This window comes from Heterocephalus glaber, unplaced genomic scaffold, assembly GCF_053883595.1.
Source record: "Heterocephalus glaber isolate CG9 unplaced genomic scaffold, H.glaber_assembly_v1.0 deba00000331, whole genome shotgun sequence".
Classification (NCBI taxonomy): Eukaryota; Metazoa; Chordata; class Mammalia; order Rodentia; family Bathyergidae; genus Heterocephalus; species Heterocephalus glaber.
In genome coordinates this window covers 60,678,301-60,703,541 of record NW_028258142.1, presented here as the reverse complement: position 1 = coordinate 60,703,541, position 25,241 = coordinate 60,678,301, and the positions used below count along the sequence as shown (strand labels likewise).

General features: G+C 62.0%; 2 protein-coding genes across 3 annotated transcripts in view; one reads left to right on the top strand and one right to left on the bottom strand.

Annotated features, from left to right (window-relative positions):
* The window catches only part of Lpin2 (lipin 2), a 68,433-nt gene extending 64,303 nt beyond the window's left edge, over positions 1–4,130 (top strand). The window contains exon 22 of the transcript XR_015444523.1: positions 1,377–4,130. The gene's annotated coding sequence lies outside the window, so the exon portion shown is untranslated. The remainder of the gene's footprint in view (positions 1–1,376) is intronic.
* On the bottom strand, positions 1,662–24,971 carry Emilin2 (elastin microfibril interfacer 2). 2 transcript variants are annotated; one of them, XM_021265195.2, is made up of 8 exons: positions 24,805–24,971; positions 24,390–24,512; positions 11,540–11,712; positions 8,259–9,554; positions 4,299–4,616; positions 3,676–3,708; positions 3,145–3,273; positions 1,662–2,374 (listed from the first exon to the last, which is right to left on the bottom strand). In XM_021265195.2, exons 1-8 carry the CDS (start codon positions 24,882–24,884, stop codon positions 2,037–2,039), a joined length of 2,490 nt encoding a protein of 829 aa, XP_021120854.2. In that variant the 5' UTR covers positions 24,885–24,971; the 3' UTR covers positions 1,662–2,036. The 2 variants fall into 2 exon arrangements, with proteins under 2 accessions (XP_021120854.2, XP_021120855.2); XM_021265196.2 differs by lacking the exon at positions 4,299–4,616 and having other exon boundaries at positions 24,805–24,970.
* Between the last annotated feature and the right edge of the window lie 270 nt (positions 24,972–25,241).

Here is a 25,241-nt window from a genome sequence, read left to right as displayed (position 1 = left end):
TGCCAGGCCATCTTCTCTGTTCTCCAGCCCGGAGGGACCATTTCCATAAATCAGCATTCTGATCTGCTGTCACCGGAGGGACTTCTTGGGCTTGTTCTGAAAGACCAGCTCTGCAGGGCGTGGCTGCACCTGGGACTGGCCTCTGCCCCTGTAGGGCGGGCCAGGAAGTGGCGGCTGCCAGCCTGCAGGGCCCGGGGTCCCCTCAGGTCCCCCCTCGTGGTGTCCGTGCGCTCAGCTAGATCAGGAGGGGGAGGCCTTGCGCCCCCTCTGCCTGCTGTGTGAGGGCCAGGCGAGGGCACCCCAGCGGAAGCCTCGGGCCGGGAGCTCGAGAGGAGGAAGTGCCCCCGACCACGGGCTTGGTGCGCTGAGCGGCGGGGACGCGTACCTGAGCCCTGCGGCTCTCCGAACCGTGAGCGTGCACGTGCGTCAGCGGTGTGGGGACCGCGTGGTTGAAGCCCTGGTTCCCATCAGGAGGGAACTGGGCGCCTGTGACACAAACACCCCTTTCCTTTCAAGCTGCAAATAATTTGTGGGCATCCGTCTGACAGATGATAGAGGCGTTAGGAGCGCTAGAGCAGTGTGAATCTGGAAATCATTTCAAAGGAACTTGCATCGACTAGAGTCCTCACTGCAGGTAGCACTTAGCCTTGTGGCCGCGCTGCATGTGGGATGTGGGCGTCCCCATCCTGTGTTTTGGGCTGCCCTGGACCCACCCTGGCCTCTCTAGGAACCCCTCCCAGATTTCAGAAGCTGCAACCGTGTCGGGGCGCTGGCGGGTCTCAGTAGATCTGGGCTCACTCGCTAGCCCGCAGCGTAGAACAGGCCCGAGGAGGAGTTGTCCTGGTTCCAGGGGCGTCCTGGGCAGGAGGGGGGCCATCACTGTGCCGGGCCACTCCCTGCTGCCCCGCTGTGGAGGGTTTGTCCCCCTTGGCATTGCGTGGATGGAAGCGGGCAAGGCCTGAGTTGCCAGCTGCGCTTTCCTGAAAACACTCCGCTGCCTGGGTGCTTCCCTGACTCACTTCTAGGACAGCCAGGGCCACTGCCTCCACCTGTCAGCCAGTTCCTCAGCAGCAGACAGGACAAGAAAGCCATTGTCTCTCCTGCTCTTGGACCGAGAGGCCCAGGCTTTAAGAGTCAGCGGCAAACCTGCACCTTGCTGCTTCCCCTCAGACCAAATGGGCACCTGCAGGCGCTCCAGGCACTGCGTGGAGGCCGGGGTTTCCTTTGCCTGGAGGCAGGACCTGCTGCTCCCCTGTCCCCGACCTCCCCTCGCTCCTAAGGGTCCCCTGTGCCTGGAGGCTTCAGGCAGTGCTTGAGGCCTCACGGATGAGCTGTTCCAGCCACGGTCTGTTTATTTTGGGCCTCTTGTTGCTTAGGAACCCGAATCTGAAGCTGCGTCTGCCTGTACTGCGCGGGCAGCAGCGAGGGCCGGCTCTCTACCCTGGGACCCGGCCTGGTGAGAGGAGTTTGCAGCCGCCTCGGCCCGCGGAGTGGAGGGAACCCTGGAGGGAACCCTGACTGCCCAGCACATCGGTTCTCGGAGCCAGAAACAGCTGATGCTGCGAGACCCGTTCTCCGGCCCAGGTTAACTTAGGCAAGACTGCTTTCTGCAGCCCTAGGAAAAGCCAGTCCATGGCTGAAGGAGGCACCGCAAGAAGGGACGTGGTTTACACCTTTATTGACACTCCCGTCTTTGCACTTCAGTCGCACATGTCATCCAAGGTGCCTGGCGAGCTTTTGCGTCCACAGTCCCTGCTGCGTCCGTGGCCAGCTCAGCCTTCAGTGTTTGGACTTTGCTCCTGCACGCAGTGTCGCTCTCCAGGGAGCCCCAGCCGGAGCTGGGGTGGGGACGACCGAGGGGGAAGCGGGGAACGGGCTCCCCTGGCCTTCCAGTTGTGCGGTCACAGTGACAGTGGGGCGGCCACGTCCGCCGCCCGCCCTCCTGTCCTCTGCCGGGCCGGGGCGCAGTGGATGCAGGCCCCAGACGGCGTTCCATCACGGGCTGAGTACATGGAGGCCGGGCCCTGGGCGCTGGCCTAGAGGGCACCGAGGGCTGGGTACAGGAAGACGCCGCTGAAGGTGGAGTACACCTCGCCGAAGTCCGCGTGCGCCAGCCGGCCCCCGGTCAGCACCACGCTCACGCCGTCACCCGCCCTGAGGTGCACGACCAGGTGGAAGGCACCGGGGCCCCCGCAGGGGTGTAGGGCCCCGGGGGGCCGGTGGTACTCCAGGAGCTCGCGCTGGTACCCGGCCGTGTGCAGCTGCGCCACGCTGGCGTTGGCCACCGACAGCACGGCCTCCACGTAGGCGTCACGCTCAGGGGTGAGCGTGGCCGAGAGCAGGTAGCGCCCGTCGTAGGGGGCCGTGAAGACGCCTGGGGAGGAGGGGCGGTGAGGGCAGGGGCGGGGCCTGGCCCAGGGACAGGGAGACCCCGGCCCTGCGGGAAGAGCAGCCGGCCCAGCATGGCTCCCATGGGCCCCCTGGCCTCTGCCACCGCCTGCGCCCGGCCTGGCTTCCTGCGGGCTCAGCTCTGAACCCCAGCGGCCCTCCGTGGGGAGCACCCCAAGCCCCCTTGCCCAAGAGGAGTCCCGCCGGCCCTGGCTTGGCCCCTGCTCCAAGGAGGAGGCAGGGGAGGCAGCACTGGGCCTGCGCCCACCAAGGAAGGGAATGCAAGCTTGAGGGGCAGGGGAGGGCCTGGGTCTGCGTGCCCCAAAGCAGCTGAAACGTCACTCCTTTGGACAGCTGTGACTTGAGGCCTCCCGGCCCAGCGACAGAGCTGGCCTCTGTGCACTGTCCCTACTCGGGGTCCAAGCCCAGCGTGGCCAGGCCCTGCTCGGGATCACCCGGAGCCTCCCACGCCGTGCCCTGGCCCCGGGGACGCGTTCTGGGGTGTGTGAAGAGTACCCCCGCACCCCCGGGGGACCTGCTGTCCCCTGAAGGCAGCAGGAGGGGGCCCGGGAGCAGCAGGCGGAAGCCGGGCGCTTGCTTCTTCCACGTGGCCTGGGCCCCGGGCGACAGCCCCGTAAGTGACCTGGGCCCCTGGGAAGGAAACCGGGTTGCTCCAGTTTCTGGGGCTGGGATCCCGGCCGTGGACGGGGACACTGGCAGCTGCCGAGAGCAGAGACCAGAGCCCCGGGCACTCACCAGTGTTGGGGTTGTAGACGTTCCCGTCGTTCACCAGCACCTTGTTAAAGAGGATGACGCCCCCGTCGCTGGGGAACGGGTTCTGTGTGAGCCCAGCCGAGAACGACACCAGGGCAGGCACCAGGAGCCCTGGGGAGGGAACACAGACCGGGACGGGCAGGAACCGGCTTAGCCCAGGGTCGTGAAGCCCCACCGGGACAAACCTCGGCACCCCCAGGGGATGCTGGGGATGGGGCAGACTGCATGACGGGGTGGGGCTGGGGCGGGGGCTGGGGCTGGACATGGTGCCCCATGGCTTCATCCCAGCACTCGGGAGGGTCACAAGTTCAAGGGCCACATAGTGAGACCCTGCCTCCAAAAAACAACAAAAAGGTTGGTTGTAACACAGGCTGCTGTCACCTGGGGGCGCCCTGGAGTCCTGGGCCCTTAGGGAGCTCGCAGGACCACACAGGGTCCGGCCACCCAGTGTCCCGGGGATATGGAGGACAGGAATTCCCGCCCGCCCAAGCCCGGTCCCCACCTGCCACCTACCTGGGGAGGCTGCAGGTGGTGCCTGGGGGTACCCTGGAAAGACGGGGCGTCAGTCCTAGACAGCAGCAGGCGCCAGGAGCCCCGCAACCAAAGCGACAGACAGCGAGGCCGCCAAGCGGAGCCAAGCCCTCCCCATCTGCCAGGTGACCGGCTGCACCCCAAGCCATGCGCCATGCTTGGGCCGTGTGGCCGGGTGGACAGGAGCCCAGCAGAACACAGCAGCCATGATCCAGGGCAGCAAGGAAGAAAAAGGGCATCTGAGAAAAGGCAGCCTGTAAGCCCAGCCCCGTCGGAGGCTGAGGCAGGAGGATCACATTCAAGACCTGCCAGGAAAACAGTGTCTCGGGAGAGACCCTGTCTCAGAATAAGAACCAAAGGGCTGGGGGTGTAGCTCGGGACAAAGGCCCTGAGTTCAACCCCCAATAACACCAAAAGTAAAAAAGTTTAAAAGCTGGCGAGCGACCCGTCCCTGTCTGCAGCTGGCCAGGCAGCCCGCGAGGCAGCGAGCGAGCGAGGCGGTTTCCGCACCAGGCTCCTAGCCCGACCGGCCTGCCGCTATGCTGCCAGGATGCGGGCGCAGCTCCCCAGCCGCCCCCCGCCACTCCGCAGCCCGGCAGGCTTACCTGGGGCGCCCGCGTGGCCCTCTGCGCTGGGCACCGGCCGGGGCCCGGTCTGCCCGTGCTCGCCCCGCGGCAGGCCCCTGCCCGACACTCCCCGCCCGCCTGGCGGCCCGGCCTCGCCCGTCTCCGTGCTGAGGCCCGCGGAGCCGGGCAGCCGCGGGGGCCCAGTCCAGCCAGGCCGCGCGGCTGGGGGCGGCTGCGGGAGCTGCGGGGGGAGCGCGGGGCCGCGGTCGGGCTGGGGTGACGCTGTAGGGGCCTCCCCCGGCCCGGCTGGCACCTTTGGGCTCTTCCGGGTGGGCGGCGCTGCGGACGGGCCCTGGGCTGAGTGAGGAAGCAGAGACGCACGGGTCGCGGGTGTCCCTCCGGGGTGCGGCTCACGGTGACCCAGCCTCTCCTGCACCGGGGACAGCAGTGCAGGCCCCACGGGCAGGGGCGGCGCCCCACCCTGGACGCCCACAACGACCCCAAGGCGGCCCACGCTGCCCCGTCGCCACTTGGGTCAACGGAGGCCGCCCTTCCGGGCCCCTCCTGGTGGCCGCGTCACCTGGGCTCCCGGTGTGGCCCGGGTCCTAGCGACAGCTGACGGGCACCACGGGGTGGCCCCGTGCCACCCCGGCCTGTCCCATGCGGGCCCGCCCCGGAGCCCCAGGGGTGAACGGGGCATCCAAGCTGTCCGGGTCCTAATTCCTGCCCACCACAGATCCGACGCCCCGGCTCTGCCGTCCTGGGTCCTGGCCAGCAGTGAAGGTGCTGGACGACAGGCAGAGAGGACGGCGCGCTGAGCTGCTGTGAGCCCAAGGCGCCTGGATCCCAGCACTCGGGAGGCTGAGGCAGGAGGGCCAGGCTATACAGACCCTGTCTCAAAAGTGCAAGGAAAAAAGAGAACACAGTCTGGGCGGTCTCTGCTCATCCAAACCGGATCCCTCTGCTCCAAAGATCGCGCGGACAGCCGGCCCACTTCTCCAGAGGAGCCTGAGGAGATCCCCAGCGACCCCAGGCGCAGGCTGTTGGGCACTGTGCTGCGGGGGAGAGGACTGGGAGAGGGGCTGGGAGGAGCAGCGCACCCGTGCCAGGCGCTGTCAGGGTCTCCGGCTCCCGGAGTGCACAGAGGCAGGGGGCTTCTTTGAGCAAACAACCGCAGTCCTCTGGGACCGAGCCTGGTCCGGATTGGGAGGAGGGAGCAGCTGCAGCTCAGTGCTGCCCTGGGCTGTGGTCAGGTGAGCGAGGCCTCAGGCTCCGTCGCTGTCTTGCCACCTGTGCTTCCCCTTCCATGACATTAGGACCAATGGGATTTGGGTTTTTGGTTTTATGTAGTCCAAGCTGGCCTCTGACTCAGCGACCCTCCTGCCTCAGCCTCCTGAGTGCCAGGATTACAGGCGTGCGCCACCACGCCTGGCCAGGAAGTGCTTTGCTATCACTGAACCCCAGAGCAGGGACCCACTACTGCACCAGCATCGCTTTGGTTGGGGTTTGGTTTTTGGTAGAGATCCCCTCGCTGACTTGGGGGACCTGGCTAAGCCCAGGAGAGAGGCGCAGACTCAGGTCCGGGTGGGTGCGGCTCGGTGAGTGCTGCCTGCTGGGGAAACAGCCGGCCCTCTGGGCCCTGCTGCCCGGCCCTGCTCCCCCTCCGGGGTTACCTGCGAGTCCCCAGGGCTCCCCGGCCAGGCTATAGGACTCCCTGAGTGAGCCGGGTCCACGTGCAGCTGAGGACGCCAGGCCCCCCGCTGGCCTGAGTCCGCAGCCCAGTGGACCAGCTTGACAAAAACGGACGCTTAGAGCCACCCTGCTCCTAAATGAAACCCTGTGACAGTCAGGTGTGGAGGTGCGGACCTGTGATCCCAGCACTCAGGAGGCTGAGGCAGGAGGATCGCTGTGAGTTCAAGGCCAGCGTGGGCCGCATAGTGAGTCCCCATTTCAAAAACCAAAAAGAGAAACTGTGGTGATGAACAGAGCCCAGGTCCTGGGAGGAGTACGCACAGATGGGGCCAGGAAGGGAAGAGGGGAGAAAGCGGAAGCCTTGGCGTTGTCACTGGGGGCTCTTGGAGCGGCTGTAGCTTCGAGCTGGGGCCGCCCCTCCCTGGAAGCGTGACGCGGCAGCGTCCCCGCACCCTGCCTCGGGGGTTCCCCGGCACCAGAAGGCCTCCCGGGTCCCCACCTGGGAGACGCGCACCTCGCGGTCGCGAGCCCGACCCGAGCTATCCCGACCCTTCACTTCATTTCCTTATTTCTATTGTGCGTCAGGGTCCCGCTAGGTGTCCCGGGCTGGGCTTGAACTTGGGATCCCCGGCCTCATGGGGAGATTGGTGCCAAAGCTGTGGGTGCTGGGAGAGCAGATTCCCAGCCGGCCCCTAAGTCAGAAAGGAAGGGGAAAGGAGCGGAGCCCCGGGCACCCGAACGGAAGGGGCGGGATCTCAGACGCGGGAAGGCCAGCTTCTCAAGGCGGGCGTCGTCCGGTCTCTAACGCACACGTGAAGAGTGAAGAGGCGGCGGCAGCGGGAGGGAAGCGACTGACGCAGAGTCACACGCCAGCTTGCAGGAGCCTGAGCAGTGAGGCTCATTTGCTCCCTCAGATTCACCCTGCGGGCTCTCACGCATAGTATTCAAATCCAAGTCCTTTACAGCGGCCCAGGAAACCTGCACCCCCTGCCTCCCGCCCTCTCTTGAGCTCACCACCTAGACTTTCACCTGTTCAGCCTCAGCCAATCACACGCTGAGATGTTCAGGAGCGAACGCACCCCGCCCGCCCCCGGGGTCTCTGCACTCGCTGCTCCTGCTGCCCGAGCAGGTTTCCCCTCAGACCACGCAGGGCTCGTGTTGTGAGCACATTCTCATCTCCAGTCCCCGCAGCTCCACGGAGCAGCCACCCCTGACCACTCAAGGACAGGGACCTCTGGTTCCTGTGCCCGGCTCTGGTTTGTCTTCCCTCTGGACACCATGGCTAACTGGACGCAGAGGCCGAAGTGGGCGGCTGCGCGTGCTCTGCCTTCCCCTGGAGGAACGTCCAGGACGCATGTGCAAAGACACCGACCGGCCGGGGCTCGGAGGGAGGGAGTGAGGGAAGCGCAGTGACCCAGGGCTCCCGTCGCCCGGAAGCCCGACACCCTTCTGGGTCCCAGGAGACAGCCCGTCCGGGAGGCTGAGGCAGGAGGACCACGGCAAGTGCAAGCCCAGCCTGGGCGACACACCGAGACCCGTCTCCAAACCACGCAGGGGACGAGCGGAGGGACCCGGCCTTGCCGCCCGCTGTGGTGCCTTTCCCTCGGAGACCCAGGCGCCCAGGACTGCCCCGAGCACTCTCAGCCACAGCCGGGCCTTGCCCTGCGGCCGCCTTCCCTCCCGAGGACCCGGGGCTGAGGCTCAGCGGCAGGAGGCTCTGCCCGTCTCGGTCTTGTTTCGAGTTTGGGTTTTTTGAGACAGCGTCTCACTGTGCAGCCCAGGCTGGCCTTAAACGCGCTGTCCGTGGCCCTCCTGCCTCGGCCTCCCGAGTATGGGATTACAGGCCTGCGCCCCCACGCCCGGCTCCGCTTCCCTCTGCCTCTTAGTCCCTGCAGCTCGCCGAAGTCCGCCTGTCCACCCCGACTCGGGCTCCTGCGGGGGGCAGTGTGCAGGCAGTACCGTGGTCACCGGGGACAGTGGCTGTCCCGTGACCCCTGCTCACCTCCCGAGCCCCAGGCCCTGTCACAGCCCAGTGACCCCTTACACAGCGTCCCCGGGGGACCTGAACACAAAACCCGAGGTTCGGTCCAGGGTGTGCAGGCCTGGCTCACCCGAACGGAAACGGGCGAGGGGAGGACAAGAGGAGAGAAAATAGAGGGGAGGCTGGGCGTGGCGGGCACGCGAATCATCCCAGCACAGGGAGGCTGAGGCAGGAGCATCGCTGTGAGTTTGCAGCCAGCCTGTGCTGAGACCCCGTCTCAGCAAAAAGCAGAACAGAAGAAGTCAGGGCTGTCCGGCTGCACTTACCGGCTGCCGGCGGCGGCGGAAGGGTGACCAGGCCCCGCGGGTCGGAGGGGACCTGGAAGACGTGGCTGTAGAACTGCCGCACCGAGCTCTGGAGGCCCGCGAGGTCCCCGGCCTGCGCACGCAGCGTGCCGTTCAGCCCTTGCACGCAGCCCCACAGCGCGCTCACCTGCTGGCCCAGCCCCTCCCCGACGCCCCGCAGGCCGCCGGCCACCGCGTCCAGCTCGGCCTGCATCCTGGCCTGCAGCGTCTGCCACCGGCCTTCGAGCTGGGCGCAGCACGGGGCTCCGGGCAGCGGGGGGCCAGGGAGGGCCGAGCCGCCGGGCCGCTGCTCCCTCGCGCGGCGCTCCATCGCGTTGATCCGGGCGTCCAGCTCGGCCCACCGGGCTCCAAAGTCCGCGCCCGCCTCCGGCGCAGCCAGGCGCTCTAGCTCGTTGTCCAGCCGCGCGTTCAGCGCCCTGGCGGCCTCTGCCACCCGCTCGATCTTCCGGTGCAGCGCCTCGATCTGCGGCCCCCCGTCGCTGGTCCCCCCATCGCAGCAGCCGGGCCGGGCCACGGGGTCCTGCAGCCGGGCGCGGAGGTCCCCCAGCTCCTGTCTCAGGCTGGCCTCCTTCTCCGAGAGCAGCTCCAGGACGCCCAGCGGGCTGCTGCCGTAGTCCTCGCACTGTGGCTGCAGCCCCAGCTGCTTGTACTCGCACGTGGCCTTGAGGTCGCCCAGCTTGCGGTCCACGCCCTCCAGGAGCTCGGCCCGCAGCGCCTCGAGCCGGCCGTCCACGTAGGCCTGCAGCAGCTCGGCCGAGGCCATGGTGGCCGTGGGGCCCCGCGCCGCCTCCTGCAGCTGCTGCAGCCGTCCCTCGTAGCCCTGCACCTTCCCGGCCAGCTCCTCCAGCTTGTCGCTCTTGGTCTTCAGGGCACCCCTGACCTCGGCCAGCTCCGACTTGATGTCTTTCATGCCCGGCTCCTTGCTGTGCAGGACGCCGGGCAGCCAGGCCATCTCGGTGCCCCTGACGCTGGCAGGGCCGGGTGCCGGGCTGCTCGGCCAGGTGGTGCGCACCTCGCCAGCGTCGTCCTGGGCCCGGGCCTGGGCCGCCCGCTGCAGGTTCTCGCTGACGCCCGCCAGGGAGGACTCCAGGCCCGCCACGGTCCGGGTGAGGTGCAGGACGCTCTCCTCCAGCGCCTGGATCTGCTGCTCCTGGAGCTCCTGCGGCCTGGGCCTCCTCTCCCCCACCCGCCTCGGCTCTTCAGCTCGAGTCGGGGCCAGAGGGGCCCGGGGCTGGGACGCCTGGCTGGGCTCATGATCTATCAGAATGGAGAAGGGGGACAGTGAGTGGCGTTCCACACCGGAAGCAAGGGACAGGGATGCACCTAAACCCCAGCCGGGCATGGTGGCTGCAACCCTACAGTCCCAGCACTCGGGAGGCTGAGGCAGGAGAATTGCCATGAATCAGAGGCCAGCCTGGGCTCCGTGGTGAGTTCAGTGCCAGCCTGGACTACATAGCGATGCCTGTCTCAAAAAACCCAGGAGGGGAAGGGGGGGGTAGAGAGAGAGAGAGAGGATGCGTTGGTGGCTCATCATGGTGAGCAAGCAGTGCGGGGACCCTCATGGTCTCCAGCAGCTTGCACCCTGAGGGGGACAGAACACTGGAAACCACAGGAGGCCACAGGCAACAGGCACCCCTGGCTGCTAGAAGGCACTAACTACACTGTGTTAACCATGCCGGATGTGTGAGCATCCTCAGACAACTCCGGAGCACCTAGGTGCCCATTAGGAGGCTGGAGAAGTTAAGCTGGGGGACACGACGCCCAGCTGTGGGTGCCTCCCACCCACACAGCCCCTGGCCACAGACGGCACGGGTTCCAGTCCGCTTCCAGAAACACCCCAGAGAAACATCTAAAGAAGAAAGAATTGTAACCACAATAGCCAGGGTCAGGAGCCATTCTACATAATTTTGGGGAAAAACCATTTCACAATTAAATCATGATTAGGGCAAGTTCTCCTGCCTACAGGCCAGCTATGGCGTGTCCAGACGTGACTCCATTTTTGCCTCCGGGCACAGCAAAACCTCAGTGGTCCGGTGATGCTGTGATGCTCCAGGGCAGGATTCCAACCACTGGAGACATCCTGGGAGGAGCACATAGTTCCTCATTGTTCTAAGATTTTCACTGCACTGCCCTGAGTCACCCGTTACATTTGTTCCTCCCGATCTACCAATCTACCGAATAAAGATGTGGCAAGCTCGGGCTTTCGTCTGACCAGGGCCAAAGCTCAGCTTCTTCTCTAACTTTCGCTTCTATTAATTCGCCTTGTGCTGTCATGGCTCACAGGAGACCAGGACTGACTGCAGGGGTTCTAGTAACGTCCCCTTTCCCTGTTCCCTACAAGCCAGGAGTCAGAAAACAGAAGTAAATGGGCTCACCAAGAAGCCTCAGTTAGACAACGGGAGGATGTGAGAAGCTGCTGCTACCCAGGAGGACAAAGTGGCCCAAAAAGAGAACCTGCACTAGGCGGCTATGAACTTCTGCATGGGTTTTGAGGGTTTTTTGTTTTTGTTTCTGTTTTGTTTTTGAGACAAGGTCTTGCCATGCAGTTCAGGCCGGCCTCAAACTCATGGCCCATCCTCCCGCCTCGGCCTCCTGAGTGCTGGGATTACAGGCGTGCACAAGATTACTAACAGCAGGTACCATTCTTCACATCAAAGTAGGAGGCGTGTGTTGGTGAACCTGTGTGATCCAGCACTTGGGGAAGGACACAAGCTGAAGCCCAGCCTGGACATCTTAGTGACTGGGCAGCACCCTGTCTCGAAGAATAAAAAGGGCTGGGGATGCAGCTCAGGGAGAGAGCCATCCCAAACAGAATGAGAATGAGTCTATTCATCTATTTTTAGAAAGACAATTCCTTTAAATTCAGATCTATGGGTCTTATAGATTCTGTTTTGTCTTTATTTTTTTGGTACCGGGGATCAAAGTCGGGTCCTTGTACTTTGGAGGCAGGCAGCAGAACCACTGAGCTAAATTCCCGGCCCTTGTCTTTCTTTTTTGAGGCAGGGTCTCACTTTGCAGTTCAAGCTGGCTTTGAACTATGTAGCCTAGATTTGCCTCAAATTCGAGGCGATCCTCCTGCCTCAGCCTCCTGAGTGCTGGGATCACAGTCATGCGGCACCTCGCCCAACCTTTCTCCTCTCCTTTCCAGGTGCTGGAGATTGAACCCCCAGCCGCACACACGTGGGTTTCTCTGCTCCCCTCAGAGCCCTGACCGGGGGGAAGCGCCCCTCGGGGACACTCACCTGGGGCCTTCATGCTGTTGCGCCGCCGTGCGGATGTGGGGCGCGGGCCAGCGGCGGGGGACCGGGGGCCCTCCTGGCAGTCCGGACCATGGAAGCCGGGGCAGCATCTCCACTCCAGCTGGGTCACCGTCTTGAACCTGGTCACGTACCTGGGCCTGAAGTTCACGCGGTACCTGCGAGGGTGGGGTCCGCTCTGCTCAGTCCCAGGAAGCAGCCGTCGCCCGGTGCTGCCCGTGCTCCCAGGGGACTCCGGCTGGGGTCCCTGTGCCCACCTGCTGGGGGTGCCCCGGACCCCGACAGGGTGTTGTCCTCACCCTCTGGCTGCCTCGGCCACCGAGTCCCGGCCCAGCCGTGAGCAGACGCGTCTGTCCCTCAGCTGCCCGGGGTTTTGACCTGTGCTGGGGCTACACTCAGAGGCAAAGTCCTCCAGGGCAAAGCAGCCAGGGCCGGGAGGGACAGAGCCGGGGAGGCCGGGGCAGGCTCCCCTCCCCAGCTCCATGTTCTGCCCTTGCTCTCCTCTCTGCACCCCGAGGCCGCTGCTCACACAAGGGGGGCTGACTACAGTGGTGGGCAGGGACACTTTAAAAAATTCATTGTGGCAAAGGACGCGCTGGCATTAATTCCTCTCCAAATACACCTCCTTGCCTCAAACGCACTTACCCATCATTCCCGGCACTTCCTTTTCTTTCTTGTGAGACAGGGTCTCACTATGGAGTGCGGGCGGCTGGCTTTGAATTATGTAGTTCAGGCTGGCCCCAAACTTACGGTGGCCCTCCTGCCCCCGCCTCCCACACCCGGCCCCTGCCGCTTTCTGAAGCAGCTCTGGGGTCCTGAGCGTCTTTATGAGATGTGATTAAAGACATCCTGTCTTTTACCATAACAAATATTTTTAAAAATCAAGCATTTAACGCGTTTTCGCCCAAACTTGGCGCGGGTCCCTGTTCGGGCGGCGGCTCCAGGAGTGAGGGCCTCACCTGGGCCCCAGCACCAAGGCGGCAGGTGGGGTCCGGCACGGTGCTGCAGGTGCCCCAGAGCCGGGGACGCAGACCCGAGTGCGAGTCCAGAGGGAGGAGATGCTCGCGGGGCGCAGGCAGTTGCGTCGGGGAAAGGAGGCCGCGAGGGAGCCCCTCCACTGCCGGCCCTGCGGGAGCGAACGGGCCCTGCGGGGAGCTCTTCAGCTGCAGCCTGGTGCACCCTGTGACCCCAGCACTCAAGAGGCTGAGGCAGGAGGGTCGCTAGCTGGAGCCCAGCCTGGACGACTTGGCAACTTAGCGAGACCCCGTCTCAAACTATAAAATACAAAAGGGCCGGGGACGCAGCTCCACGCAAAGGCCGCGGGTCCGCTCCTCAGGGCTGCAAAAGCTAAAGTCAGGAGGGCGGGCTCGGCAGGCGGGAGACCCTGAACCTGGTCTCTAGCGCTGCGAGAATACACTGAAGTCGGGAGCCGCAAGGCTTTACTCCCACACCAAAGCAGACACCCACCCTCGGCGGGCTGCCCAGGACGCGTGGGGGGCCCGCGTCCGAGACCCCCACGCAGCCTCGAGGGCCCCCGTGCGGGGCCCGGGACGCCCCGCCCAGGCCGGTCGCCACAGCGACAGCCCCGCCCACGCCCCGCCCCTCACTGGACTCCGCGGGGCCAGGTGTGGGGCGGGGGAGTGCGGGGCGGCCGCGAGAAGGGCCTGGGAGCGTGACCGCGAGTCTCCCCGTCACGACAGTAGGCCAGGGAGGGCAAGGACAGCCTCAGCCGGGCGCGCACCTGTGATCCCAGCACCGGGGAGGCTGAGGCAGGACGGTCCCGAGTCCGAGCTCAGCCTGAGCAACTTAACCAGCCCTTCCTCCAAATAAACAATGAAAAGCTCGGAGATTTGGCTCAGTGGCGCAGGGCCGGCCTCGAAAGTTCCGTCCTGAGCACTGTCCCTGGTACCAGAAGAAAACATTAGACTGAGTGCATTGTGCACCCCCACCCACGCCTTCCTCAGGCCCCCGCGCGCTGCGCTCAGGGCGTCTCTAGCCCTTTTTTGAGTCAGGGTCTCACTTAGTCGCTAGGCAGGTAGTAATGGATAGTTGCTAGTGATTAAGTGGATCAAAAATTGATTAGCAAACAGTAATTAACGAGACTATGTCTACTTTTGCCCAGGTTGATATTAAAAGCACACACCTCTCATGCCAGCACTCGGGAGGCTGAGGCAGAAGGATCGCCACGAGTTCAAGGGCAGCCTGGACTGCATAGCGAGACCTTGTCTCAAAAACCAAAAGAAGGCCCGGGGATTTAGCTCAGTGGTTCCGCCGCCTGCCTCGAAAGTGCAAGGTCCTGAGTTCGATTTCTGGTACCAAAAAGAAAAGAAAAAGTCCAAGTCACCCACAGGTCTGACCCAGAGCAGATGTGAATCTGAGTTCTCCAGAACCAACCAAGCTCCAGGGCCCCAGCAGGAGTCACAGGAGATGTGACCCAGGGCTGAGCCGTGTGGGAGGTGGCTGTCAGCCAAGAGTGCCCCATAAGCTACACTGAAGTCCTTGGTCCCACATTCCAGGAACTCAGCAGCGTGAACACCTCCATTGCCCCAGGAAGCCTCCCGGACAGCCAAGCTGACTCCTGGGAACCAGCCCGGTCCACATCTGCTCCTCTGTGGATCCCCAGTCCCCCACTTAATATCTGAGACAGGGTTTCGACAAGGCCACAAACTGTCCAGGCTAAGCTCAAAATTTCCATCCTCCTGCCTCAGCCTCCCAAGTAGCTGGGTTATTAGTAAGCACCACGTGCATTTGGACGCTCGCTGACAGGCTACTGGCGCTGGGAGGTGCAGTGCCCTGGGTGCAGGCCAGACTGGGATTCCTCTGCAGACTCAGAGCCAGCTCCTCTCTCAGATGTCCACTGGCCTGGCTGTGTGGACAGGAACAGGGGGACCAAGAGGATCCGGGGAGGAGAGCCCATCCTGGGGCTGGGAAAGGTGTCCAAGCTGCCCACCCTCAGGCTCCCCTTGAAGGCCAGCGTTGGGCCAAGGAGACCAGCTTTGCAGCTCTTGAGGTTTCCCTCCCGCTGCACTAATTCACCTGTCCTCCCAGCACTGCAGTAGGCTGAGGCAGGAAGGTTGCAAGATGGAGCTCAGCTTGGGCAACTCTGACCTGGCCAGACCCGCAGGGCTCAGTCACCATGCTGCGTCGGGTCGGGATCACCCCACAGAGCGTGACAGAGTTTGGCCTTGGCCATCTAATGCAGAAACAGACAAGACATTAGGTTGGCCTTCTAGGAACTGCTCTGGCAACCGTGTGGTTATTTTGTGTTTGGGTTGTCTTTTTTTATTTAACCATCAATGAATGAATAAATATACGAGTTCTTTGTATTTATTGATACTTTGCCAAAAGCAAATGCAGTCAGCCAGTAGAGACCGCAAAGTCCAGCACCCAGTGTGCTTTAAGAACTCACTGAAGGGAGAGTGGCTTTGCCGAGGTGGAAGGAACCCTGCCATCCAGACCCACTGTGTCTTCTAATGCCAGCTCTGGAGGCTGAGGCAGGAGGAGCCTGGCAAGTTCAAGGCCAGCCTGGGCTACAGAGCAGGACACTGTCTCCAAAAGACAAAATAAGTAAAATAAAACCATGCACATCTACAAAGACAGCCTGCAACATCAGGAGGAGGGCCCTGCTCATGCACAAGCGCAGTCGGGAATTCTCAGTGGTTCCTGCCACTTCTCAAACTTTTAATCAGGCGTCAGCATGGAGAAACTGGGAGCATGGTAGTGGAGAAATAGGAACATTTTGTCCGGCTTTTTAGGAAACTGCATCTAAATCTTAAAAGCCCGAACGCTTGGGCAATTGTTTTCTGAAATACAAAGCATATCTAATGATCTAAAAGTCAGATGCATGCGTTCTGGTTAAAATCAGACTGCAATGTCCTTTATATATGTTTAGAAAACAGGTCCTAGACCAGAGCAACGCGTGCGTTCCAAGTAAAATCACAGGAGACCGCCTCTTTCCCAAAGCACAATGTAAGCGGTGGGTTTCTCCATTTCCACTTGAATTAATGCCTTTCTGCGTTTACACTGCGACTCGGGCTTCCGAACCTACGTCCTGTCCTCCGGGGCCTTGGGCTGGCGAGCAGCGCATCCGGGAGTTTGGGGGGCGGGGGGGAGCAGCAGCAGCCCGGCAGCTCGGAGGCCCGGGGCTTGGCCAGGACGGTTGTTATTCCTGGGTTTGGGGGACGGGGCCCCTTGCCAGCCCTGACCTCATCTCGGGTGGGGAGCCTCGCTCCCCAATCAGCCCCTCCCGGCCGTGGGAAGCGGCGGCCGGGTGGGTCCCTGGGGCCTCCCCGATCCGCACAAGCCCGAGCGTGCAGGACCCCGCGGCAGGGCCACCCGCTGTGCGCCCCGCAAGCACAGCCCGCCCAAGGCCCCTGCCACCTGCTCCGGCTGCCAACCCCAGGGCGCCGCCCCCACCCGCCCGGTGAGGTCACCCCGAGTCCAGGCCGGGACGCATCTGCCAGGGCCTCCTCATGACGTGCGCCGAGAAACTCGCGAGCCACCCCGGGCTCCGGCTCCTCCTCCTCCTCCTCCCTGCTGGCCCAGATTCCACAAGTCGGGGGTTCCCAGCCCCTTCTCCGAGCTCCACCCGCCCTGCACAGGGGGCCAGGCCGCAGGCAGCTGTGCTCGCTCCGCCCACCCAGCTCCCCACAGCTGCTCTGATTTTTAGGGTTATACATTTTCCTGAGACACGGTCTCACTGTGGTCCAGGCTGGCCTCGAACTCAGCAATCCTCCTGCCTCAGCCTCCCGGTGCTGGGAGTACTATGGATGCCCCGGGAGAGTGGCCAGGCCGCTCCACCCACAGCCACCTGCAGACCTGGGGCGAGGGCCCCGCAGCCCGCAGTTGGCCACACCGGTGCCCGACGCCCAGGAACAGAAAACCCAGAGCCGGGGGCCGGGCATTTAGCTCAGTGGCTCCACCGCCTGCCTCGCCAGCGCAAGGTCCCGAGTTCGATCCCCGGTACCAAAAAACAAAAATTAAAAAAAAAAAAAGAACAGAAAACCCAGAGGCGGGCAGAGGTTTTGGGCGGACAGGGCACCCGGTTCTCCCTTCGGGCCGATTCGATCTGGGACTTGAAAACAAAAACACCCTCATTGCTTCCTAACCCGCAGCCGCTGGCCAGGAGGGCAGGACGCTGACCCCGAGTCCCGCGCTGCTACACGGCCCAGGCTGAGCCAGGAAGGAAGAGGACACCGTGCCCACCCGCGGACTCGGGCGGGGCCAGAAGGCCAGGGCTTCGGAGCCAGATGAGGAGAACTTGCTTTGCCGCTGGGGCCCGTGGGGACAGAGGCCGCCCCACAGGAAGAGGAAGTGGGAAGAACTTCGCTTAGGAGGAGCTGAGATGGGCAGTTGTTAGGGTTGGTGACTGCTACTGTGACGTGCTCAGAGGGCCCTGAGTCAGAGTCTTTAGTGAAGCCCTCAAGGCCTGTGGACTGGGTTTTCACTAGGACCCCTGGGGGTTCCGGGGCCACCCACGCCCAGAGAGCAGCTCTGGGTCCACAGCAATCATAAACCAAGAGCGAGGGCAAAAAAGACGGCTTTGGAGGAGGAAAAGGGTCCAGCTGAGATCTGTTACCAAGCTGGGAACGTGTGGCTTGCTTTCCCTTTCCTTAAAATTCAGGGTTTTTAAAAAATCAAAATTACACAGTTTAGCTGGGCATGGTGGTGCACGTCTGTAACCCCAGCACTCTGGAAGGCTGAGGCAGGAAGATCAAAGTTTAAACCCAGCCTGGGCAACTTAGCAAGACCCTGCCACAAAATAAAACATACAAAGGGTGGGGACGCAGCTCAGTGCAAAGGCCCTGGGTTCAATCCCCAACACGGCAAAAAAAGAAACCTTAGGCAGCCTGCATTTTGTTTGATAATTAACACCTGGTCCAGGGCGGTTCTTGGCCTCCTACCCCACAGGTGGGCGCTCACCCATGCCCCAGATAATTTCTGCAAATAAAATACACAAGCAAATATGGCATTTTCCAAGAAGCCGCGAAATTGATTTTTAAGATAATGTCCCTTATTTTCAGCGTTTGGGTTTTTTTTTGAGGCGGTGTTTTGTTTGGTTTTGGTCTTGAACTCACTGTGTAGCCAGCCCAGACCGGCCTGGAGCTCACCGTGACCCTCCTGCCTCAGCCTCCTGTCCACTACCACACCTGCTTTAATCATTTCCATTTAAAAACACCAGCCCTGTACAGTTGTCCCAACTTAGTCTCCACGACTGAAATGAACCCCAGGCTCAGCTCAGGCTGTGCTCAGCGACTGCAGGAAGCCACAACACATCCTCTCTTCCATCCCTGCTCAGCAGCACCCTCCAGGTCCCCAGGCCTCGCCATGACCCTCCCTGACCCCCCACTTTCCAGGGTGGAGCCATCATAGCTATCTGGGGTCTGCAAGGACAAGACACAAATTATTCCAGATGCCTCACCAGTGCCCACACGGCCCAAGGCTGGCACACTTGGCAAGACCCGGACACGTCTTTTTTTTTTTGGTACCAGGGATCAAATTCGGGACCTTGCACTTTCAAGGTAGGCGGTGGAACCACTGAGCTAAATCCCCAGCCCTACCCGGACATGCCTTTATCCCCAGCTGCACCGACACAAATAAGCTTCTTCCGTTTTCCGGACACTGGAAGAAAACTCTTGCACGTGCAAGCTTAAACATCAGTTTTGCTTCTATGAGAAACCTGAAGCATAAGTGAGTTAAGGAGCAAGATAAAAGACAGACAGCAGGAAACAGGGAGGTAGATGTTTGGCCAATGGGAAGGGGCCAGGAGACAGAGGGAGGGGATGAAAAGGGACTGAGATGTGCTATCAACAAACGTGCACCAACTCCCCACGATGAGTGTCATGTTATGCACGCCAAACTTGTGCCCCAAAGAATGAAATTGAAAAACTCATTAGGTCAACTAAAATAAAACAGGCTGATAGCAAAAATAAAATTGTGTGTAAAAGTACTTTGAAATGATATTTTATGAGATTCACCACGTGTGCATTCATTCCCCATGTCAATAATGTGCATAAACTAAAAGTATGGGCTCCTGCTGTCACAATGGACTGTGGCCTTCACACAATGTATCGTGGGTAATTTCCAAGGTCAGGTGATGAACGATGAGGTTCTGATTGGCTCGTGGGTGAAGGCCGTCCCAGTAACCTCCAAGCAACCCATGTGCCTTTCTTAGCAACACATTCTCCTTCTACCCCTGCCCGTAACTAAGGACCACTCTGCAGGCTCGGGATGCTGCTGTCGCTAAGCAACCAGAGGCGCTGGCCCCAGGCCCTGCGCACCTGCGCCCGGGACCCTGCCAGAGCCCCATTACCTTGGCCCACCCGTCCCATTGTGCACAGGGCGCCAGCTTGGCTTTGGGTTTTTGTTGGTTTGTCTTAGCGAAGGTGTAGGTTTATTGAGGACAGAAAAGAAATAGCTCTGAGGGGCGAGAGAGGCTGGCCAGGTATGAGGGCAAGGTCTTTTATGTCCAAGGTTCCCCAGTCTGGCTTCCCCTGCGAGCGAGTAAGGGGCTGGGACACTGGTCCCAGAGAACACGCGGCAGTGCCGGGCCTCCGGCCCTGTGGAGACAAACGCTCCTTGGCTCCCGGCCATATGGAAAGGAAGGGTGCGAGCAGCGGGTTTTGCTTGGCTCTGCCCATGTGCAAACCAAGGGCTGAAAAGTGAGCATTTCTGATTGGTCCGCAGCGGTCACCCTATCTGCCCGTTTCAGGTCCTGCCTTTGGCCGAGTCCTCTCCTTGTAGGAAACCTCGCACTCCTGCCAGGCAACTGTCGGAAGCACAGCTCGGGTGGCGTCACCTGAACAGCAAAGCCACAACTCCCAGCCCTGGCGTTTCGGCCGCACCATGTCCCCCAAGCAAAGCTGGCGTCCTGAGCTCAGTGCCGCAGCCTCTTCCAGCTGTGGTAATCAGGCTATGGCCAGGTCACCAGGGGCATCGGGCCCCATGGGCCAAGGGGGTCCAGACACAGACTCCGCCACACGCTGTCCCTCCCGGACCCGCACTCACCCACCAGCACCTCCCCAGAGCCACCGAGGTGCCCGCTCCCAACGCTCAGGCTTCCCCCGGCCCCCCGACTGCCTGACCGGGAGCAGCCCCGCCACTTGGGCTCACTCCCCTCTGCTTTCCTCCACGGCTGCCACCTTCAGAGGGCAAGCGAGGGTCCTTGCCATACCCCACAGTGCCTCCCTCTGTCAGAAATATTCACTTAGCGCTGAGCTAGCCCTGCTGGTGCACACCTATAACCCCAGCACTCAGGAGGCTGAGGCAGGAGGATCACCTCGAGTTCAAGGCCAGCTTGGACGATTTGGTGAGTTCGAGGCCAGCATGACAACATAGAGACCCTGTCTCAAACACAAGCAAGCTGGGCCCAGAGAACCCAGCCCCGCCATATCACCTGACACCACTGACATAAGCTCTAGAAAATGCAGGGTGATGGATGAAAAGCAGATGGGGGATGGCAGGGAGGGATGTGGGCCGGGATGGAGGACTCCCCAGGGCATGGGGGAGCTGGGGCGATGGGTATGTGTCTCACCTCCACCGCGAGGTTGGTTCCTGGGTTTGGACACTCGTCGGAATATTAAATGCTGCGGCTTCCAATCATACAGTTACGGAAACTGCACCCCCATGGAGCCGGGCTTGGGGTGACTCATGTGTGTGTGGCTGCAGGCGGCTCATGACACCACGCGCCTGGCTTCGGAGGCCCTGCGCTCAGTTCACAGTGCCCAAGATAAAATGAAACCCCCACACCTGTGACAGCCAAGCTGTCCTGTCCTGTCCTGTCCTGATAACCCAGGGACAAATCTCATGAAACAGGCCCACATCAGGACCCTTGAGTCGCTCAGTTTTTAAGCACCTGGTTGTCTTCAGACACAGCTGTTGTTCTGGTCCCTGGGAACTCAGGCTTAACACCCGTCTTTGGACTTTTTCGGGTCTGAGCTGGGCAGGCGTGGTGACTCCCACCTGTCATCCCAGCACTCGGGGAGGCTGAGGCAGGAGGGCTGCAAGTTTGAGCCCAGCCTGGCAATTTAGTGAGACCCTCTCTTAAACCAAAGAATAAAAAAGGTGTGGGATGCAGCTCAGTGCAGAGCCTGGATTCAAAACAGAAAAGCAAGAGCAGCAAGCAAGAGCTGCAGGCTGGGGAGGCGGGCAGGGAGAAGCTGGAGGGGGACTGGGAAACCCACCCACTCGTCCCCCCAGGGTGGGCAGCAGGACACCCAGGCCCTGGCCCAGCTCAGGCCTCCAGGGCGCGGAGCGACCCGTGCAGGTGCAGGGACCCGGCGGCGTCTCTCCCACCGGTGGCTCAGTGGTCCCGACAGGCAGGCAGCTGAGTTCCCTCAGCCCTCGGAATTTGCTTAGGTGGAAAAAGTGCAGAGCAGGCGGCCTGGTCTGGGTGACACACCCTGAATGTTTGCCTTCACAGCATTTTCAGACCAGAATCGAGTCCCCCCTTTCTAGAGGGAAGGAAGCCGGGCGCGGTGACACACGCCTGCCATCCCAGACCTTGGGGAGGCCGAGGCGGGAGGGTGCCAAGTTGGAGCCCAGCCTGGGCAACTTAGCAATTCAGTGAGAACTGGTTTGAAAATAAAAAATAAAAAAGGGCTAGGGATGGAGCTCAGTGCAAAGGGCCTCGTACCAGTCCCCAGAGCCACGCCACAAAAAGGAAGAAAACTCATCTGCGAGGTAATTTTGAGTGCCTCTCCCTTCTCTTCCACGAGGACGGCTGGCTGCCACGTGAACCCATTGTGGCCCACCTGTCCCCTCGGGATAACCAGGCTGGAGACTTCTCCCATCAAGTGTTTGCTGCTATTTTTAACCCCGAAGCCCACTCCAGCAGGGACGGGACCCATCAGCTCTGAGAAGTGAGGGAAGCCCGTACTGGCCGTGAATCAGAGCCGTGACAGGTGGGGGTCACCTGAGTCCTGCCCGGGTCCACGGCTCTTTGGACTCCCAGTGAGCAAAGTATGGTGGCCCTGAACCTGTGCCCACCGCGCACCGGGCGGACACACACTCCACACAGGGGAGGAAGGCCTGTTTCCTAGGACACAGCTGACTCCTTTGGCTGGGGGAGGACTCGAGGATACAGCGGGTGCTAGCGCCTCCCCCTAAAAAAGCCGCTTAGGACACAGTGGTGCACACCTGACCCAACACTCAGGAGGCTGAGGCAGGAGGGTTGCTGTGAGTCCCAGGACAGCCTGGGCTACACAGTGAGTTCGAGGCTGGCCTGGGATGCACAGTGAGACCCTGTCTCATCGCAAGAGACAGCTGTTTCTATCCTACAAGGGTTTGTGTGAGCAGTCAGAAAACGTCCTCAGCAATTTTCCAGGAGATCTGATTTCTCAATATGCAAATATAGGGTAAAATAACTGTCAGCCCAGCACTCTGGAGGCTGAGGGAAGAGGGTCGAAAGTTGAGCCCAGCCTGGGCAATTCTGTGACTCAGAGACCCTGTCTCAAAATACAGTGGACTGAAGGGCCAGGGATTTAGCTCAGTGGTGCTTCACCTGTCTGGCACACACATGGTCCTGAGTTCAATCCCCAGTACCGGGAAAAATCATAATGACGGACCCTTGACTTACAAACTCAATTCATTCTTGAGGGCTGGGTTGTAACTCCCGTAGGTCAATGGAGCCTTCAACTTCTCTCTCCTGCACACAGGCAGATCTGAGTGTCCTTAGAGAGACACAGGCCCAGGATTTCTCAGTGAACCCACACAGGAAAGGATGTTGTCATGTTCCTTCCTGAACTCTTTAAGGGCTAAATCTGTGTCCGAGGCCATCTGTAAGCACAAGCGGCCAGCATTGGGGTCGTAACTCAGGACTTTGGTCTTAAGTTAAAACTAAAATTCCAGTCCTAACTCAAGTTGTTTGTGAGTCAGGTTGTAACTCGAGGGTCCACTGTAATAAAAAAAAAAGGCTGGCCATGTAGCTCAATGTGAAAGCCCTGATTCAGTCCCCAGGACCACGAATAAATAAATACACAGGTCAGTTAATTAAAGCAATTATCTTAGGAAAAAATCCTTGATCCAACTCAGGAGTCGGGACTAACTGGGGACAACTTCCGCACTGCAGAGGGGCTGAGGCAGCAGAGGGGGGTCCTTTCCTGCCGGAGCTGTCCTCACACGTGGGGCCTGTGTGCACTGCGTGCGTGTGCAGATTCCTAATTCTGAACCCCTGAGTGGGGCTGGCAGCTGAGGGTCATTCTCGGGACTACACGTGTGCACGCACCGTCCCCTTCTTTGGCCCTGAGCTGTGGGCCAAGGCCCAGCCACACGCCCAAGAGGAGCCCACTGCAGCCCCCGGGTGGAGCTGCGAACGCCAGCGCGCACTGCACCGCATCGAGGTGCCTCAGCCCACAGCAGAGTGGGCGGGGCTCACCTGTGCACACGAGTGTGCACTCGCACCTGCAGTACACTCACAGCCCGCTCCTCTGACCCTCTCTTTCAGTTCCGAGAGCAAATCGGGACTGGGCTGACCCGACAATCCCGGTGGGGCAGGGCGGGCGTGGTGGCGCACACCTGTGATCCCAGCACTCGGGAGGCTGAGGCAGGAGGATCGCGGTGAGTCCGAAGCCAGGCTGGGCTACACAGCGAGATCCTGTCTCAAAACACCACCACCACCACCCGGCTGAGGGGTCCTCCTTGCGAACAGCCTCTTTGAGTACAGAAAGCAGCTTCTCCCTTGGGCCTCACCCTCCTACTTCCTCAAAGTGCGCAGAGGAAACCGGATGAGGTCTGGGGACCCCGCCTAGGGTCCCAGCCCTGCCCAGCGGCCTCAGCTGCTGTTTCAGCCCCCAGGGCTGCCCCACCTGCAGGCCTGCCAGGTGGGACCAACCCACTGCGCCCCATTAACCTGGGGTTCTGGGGGTTGCTCAGCCCACGACACGAGCTTCACTGCGGTTTGGTTAAATCGTCTGGTTTCCAAGCAGCTAAGAAACTTGGGAAAACAGAAAGGAATCACCTTTGAAACAAAAGCCCCATTCCCGGAGCAAATGAACCAAACACTCCCAGCAGCTGACCCCAAACTCCAAGCATATCCCCCCACCGCGCCTCCTCCTCCTCGCTCCCATTCCAGTCACCGACTGCTGGCCAATGGCTCTGGGGTCCAATCCAACCGACCACAGCGTGCACCCCTCAAATTCCAGCCCTCAGGGGAGGCTGAGGCAGGACAATCCAGAGTCCCAAGCCAGCCCGGCTACACTGAGTTCAAGAGGAAAGCAAACCTGGCCCTCAGGTGTGGCCGGCGGGCTCTGCTAGGTTTTCGCAGCCCGTTTGGCTCCGTTTCCGGGGAACACAAGGGTCCCAGCCCCCGGCCCTCGTGGAACCGGCCCCACCCACGTCGGGCGCAGCCGCTGTCCCAGGCGCAGGAGCCGCCTGTCCCCGATGTGCCCGGGAAGCAGCCCTTTCTCGGGAAGCAATCCCGTCAGCGCCGGGCCGACCCCACGCAGGCCCGGCTGGGCACACTGTCCCGCGGCCCCGCCCCAGGCCTCGAACCTCCTTTTTTTTTTTAAAGATACCAAAGTTCTTATAAGCAAGATGACTAATGCTTCTCGCTGTTTTTGAGGACTACTCTGAGCAAGTCCCCAAGCCCACAGGAAAAGAAAAGGCACATTTTTGGGTTTGTCTGATTTTTGAGACAGGGTCTCGCTGTGTACCCCAGGCTGCCCTCTAAGGCGCGGTGACCCTCCTGCCTCGGCCTCCCGGGTGTCGGGGAAAGAGCGAGCTTTTAAGTCCGCGGGCCTCCTGGAGAGGCCGACGCACGCAGAGGTCCGGGGAGGGTTCCCCGCCCTGCACCCCGGGTCTGGGCTCGGGTCGGGAGCCGCCCGCCGTCCCCACTCACACGCGCGCCGCGGGGCAGGGCGCCGGGCCCCAGGGACAGCCGGGCTGCGCCTGCACGAAGCTCTCGCTGCCGTCCAGCACCGCGCAGCTCACGTCCCTCGTCACGATGTGCGCGCAGCGGTTCCTGCGGGGCAGAGGGCGGGTGGGCCAGGGCTGGCGAGGGGGCGCGCGCCCGCGATCCCCGCTCCGGAGGCTGAGGCAGGAGGATGCGAGTTCAAGCCCAGCCTCTCGTCTCCGAAAGGAAAACGTTAACAGGGCCCGGGATGCGGCTCAGGGCAGAGGCCCTGCGCTCGGCCCCCCGAAGAAGAAAGAAAAGTAGAGGAAAAGAGACTAGGAGAGCGTGCAGGCCCCGCGCCCCGCGCCCGGCCGCCGGGGATGGGGCGGGGACGGGGCAGGGACGGGGGCGCCGTCCTCACCCGCGCCCCGGCTGCGGGCCGCCCAAGCTCAGTCCCGCGCCGCCCAACGCCGCGAGCAGCAGCAGCGCCGGGGGCCGCATCCTCGCTCTCCACGCCCGCTCTGCCCGCGCCCGCTTTATGCCCGGCGCAGTGCGCAGCGCGCGCTCCAGCGGCACGGGTCGGGCGCGGCTCCTCCTTCGGCCCCGCCCACGCCGGGCGGCACCCCCACTCCCGCCCCGGGGTGGAGCGGGGACCGCGGGGTGGGGGTGGCGCGTGACCGACCCCACGTGCGGAAGCCGCGCTGCCAACGTGCGACCGGGACACTGTCCGCAGGGGGACCGAGCGCCTCGCTTCTGAACTTCCCTTTCCCTTTGGTTTGTTGGGAGCATCTCGTGGAGCCCAGGCTGGCCTTGAACTCGCAGCGACCCTCCTGCCTCGGCCTCCCGAGTGCTGGGAGT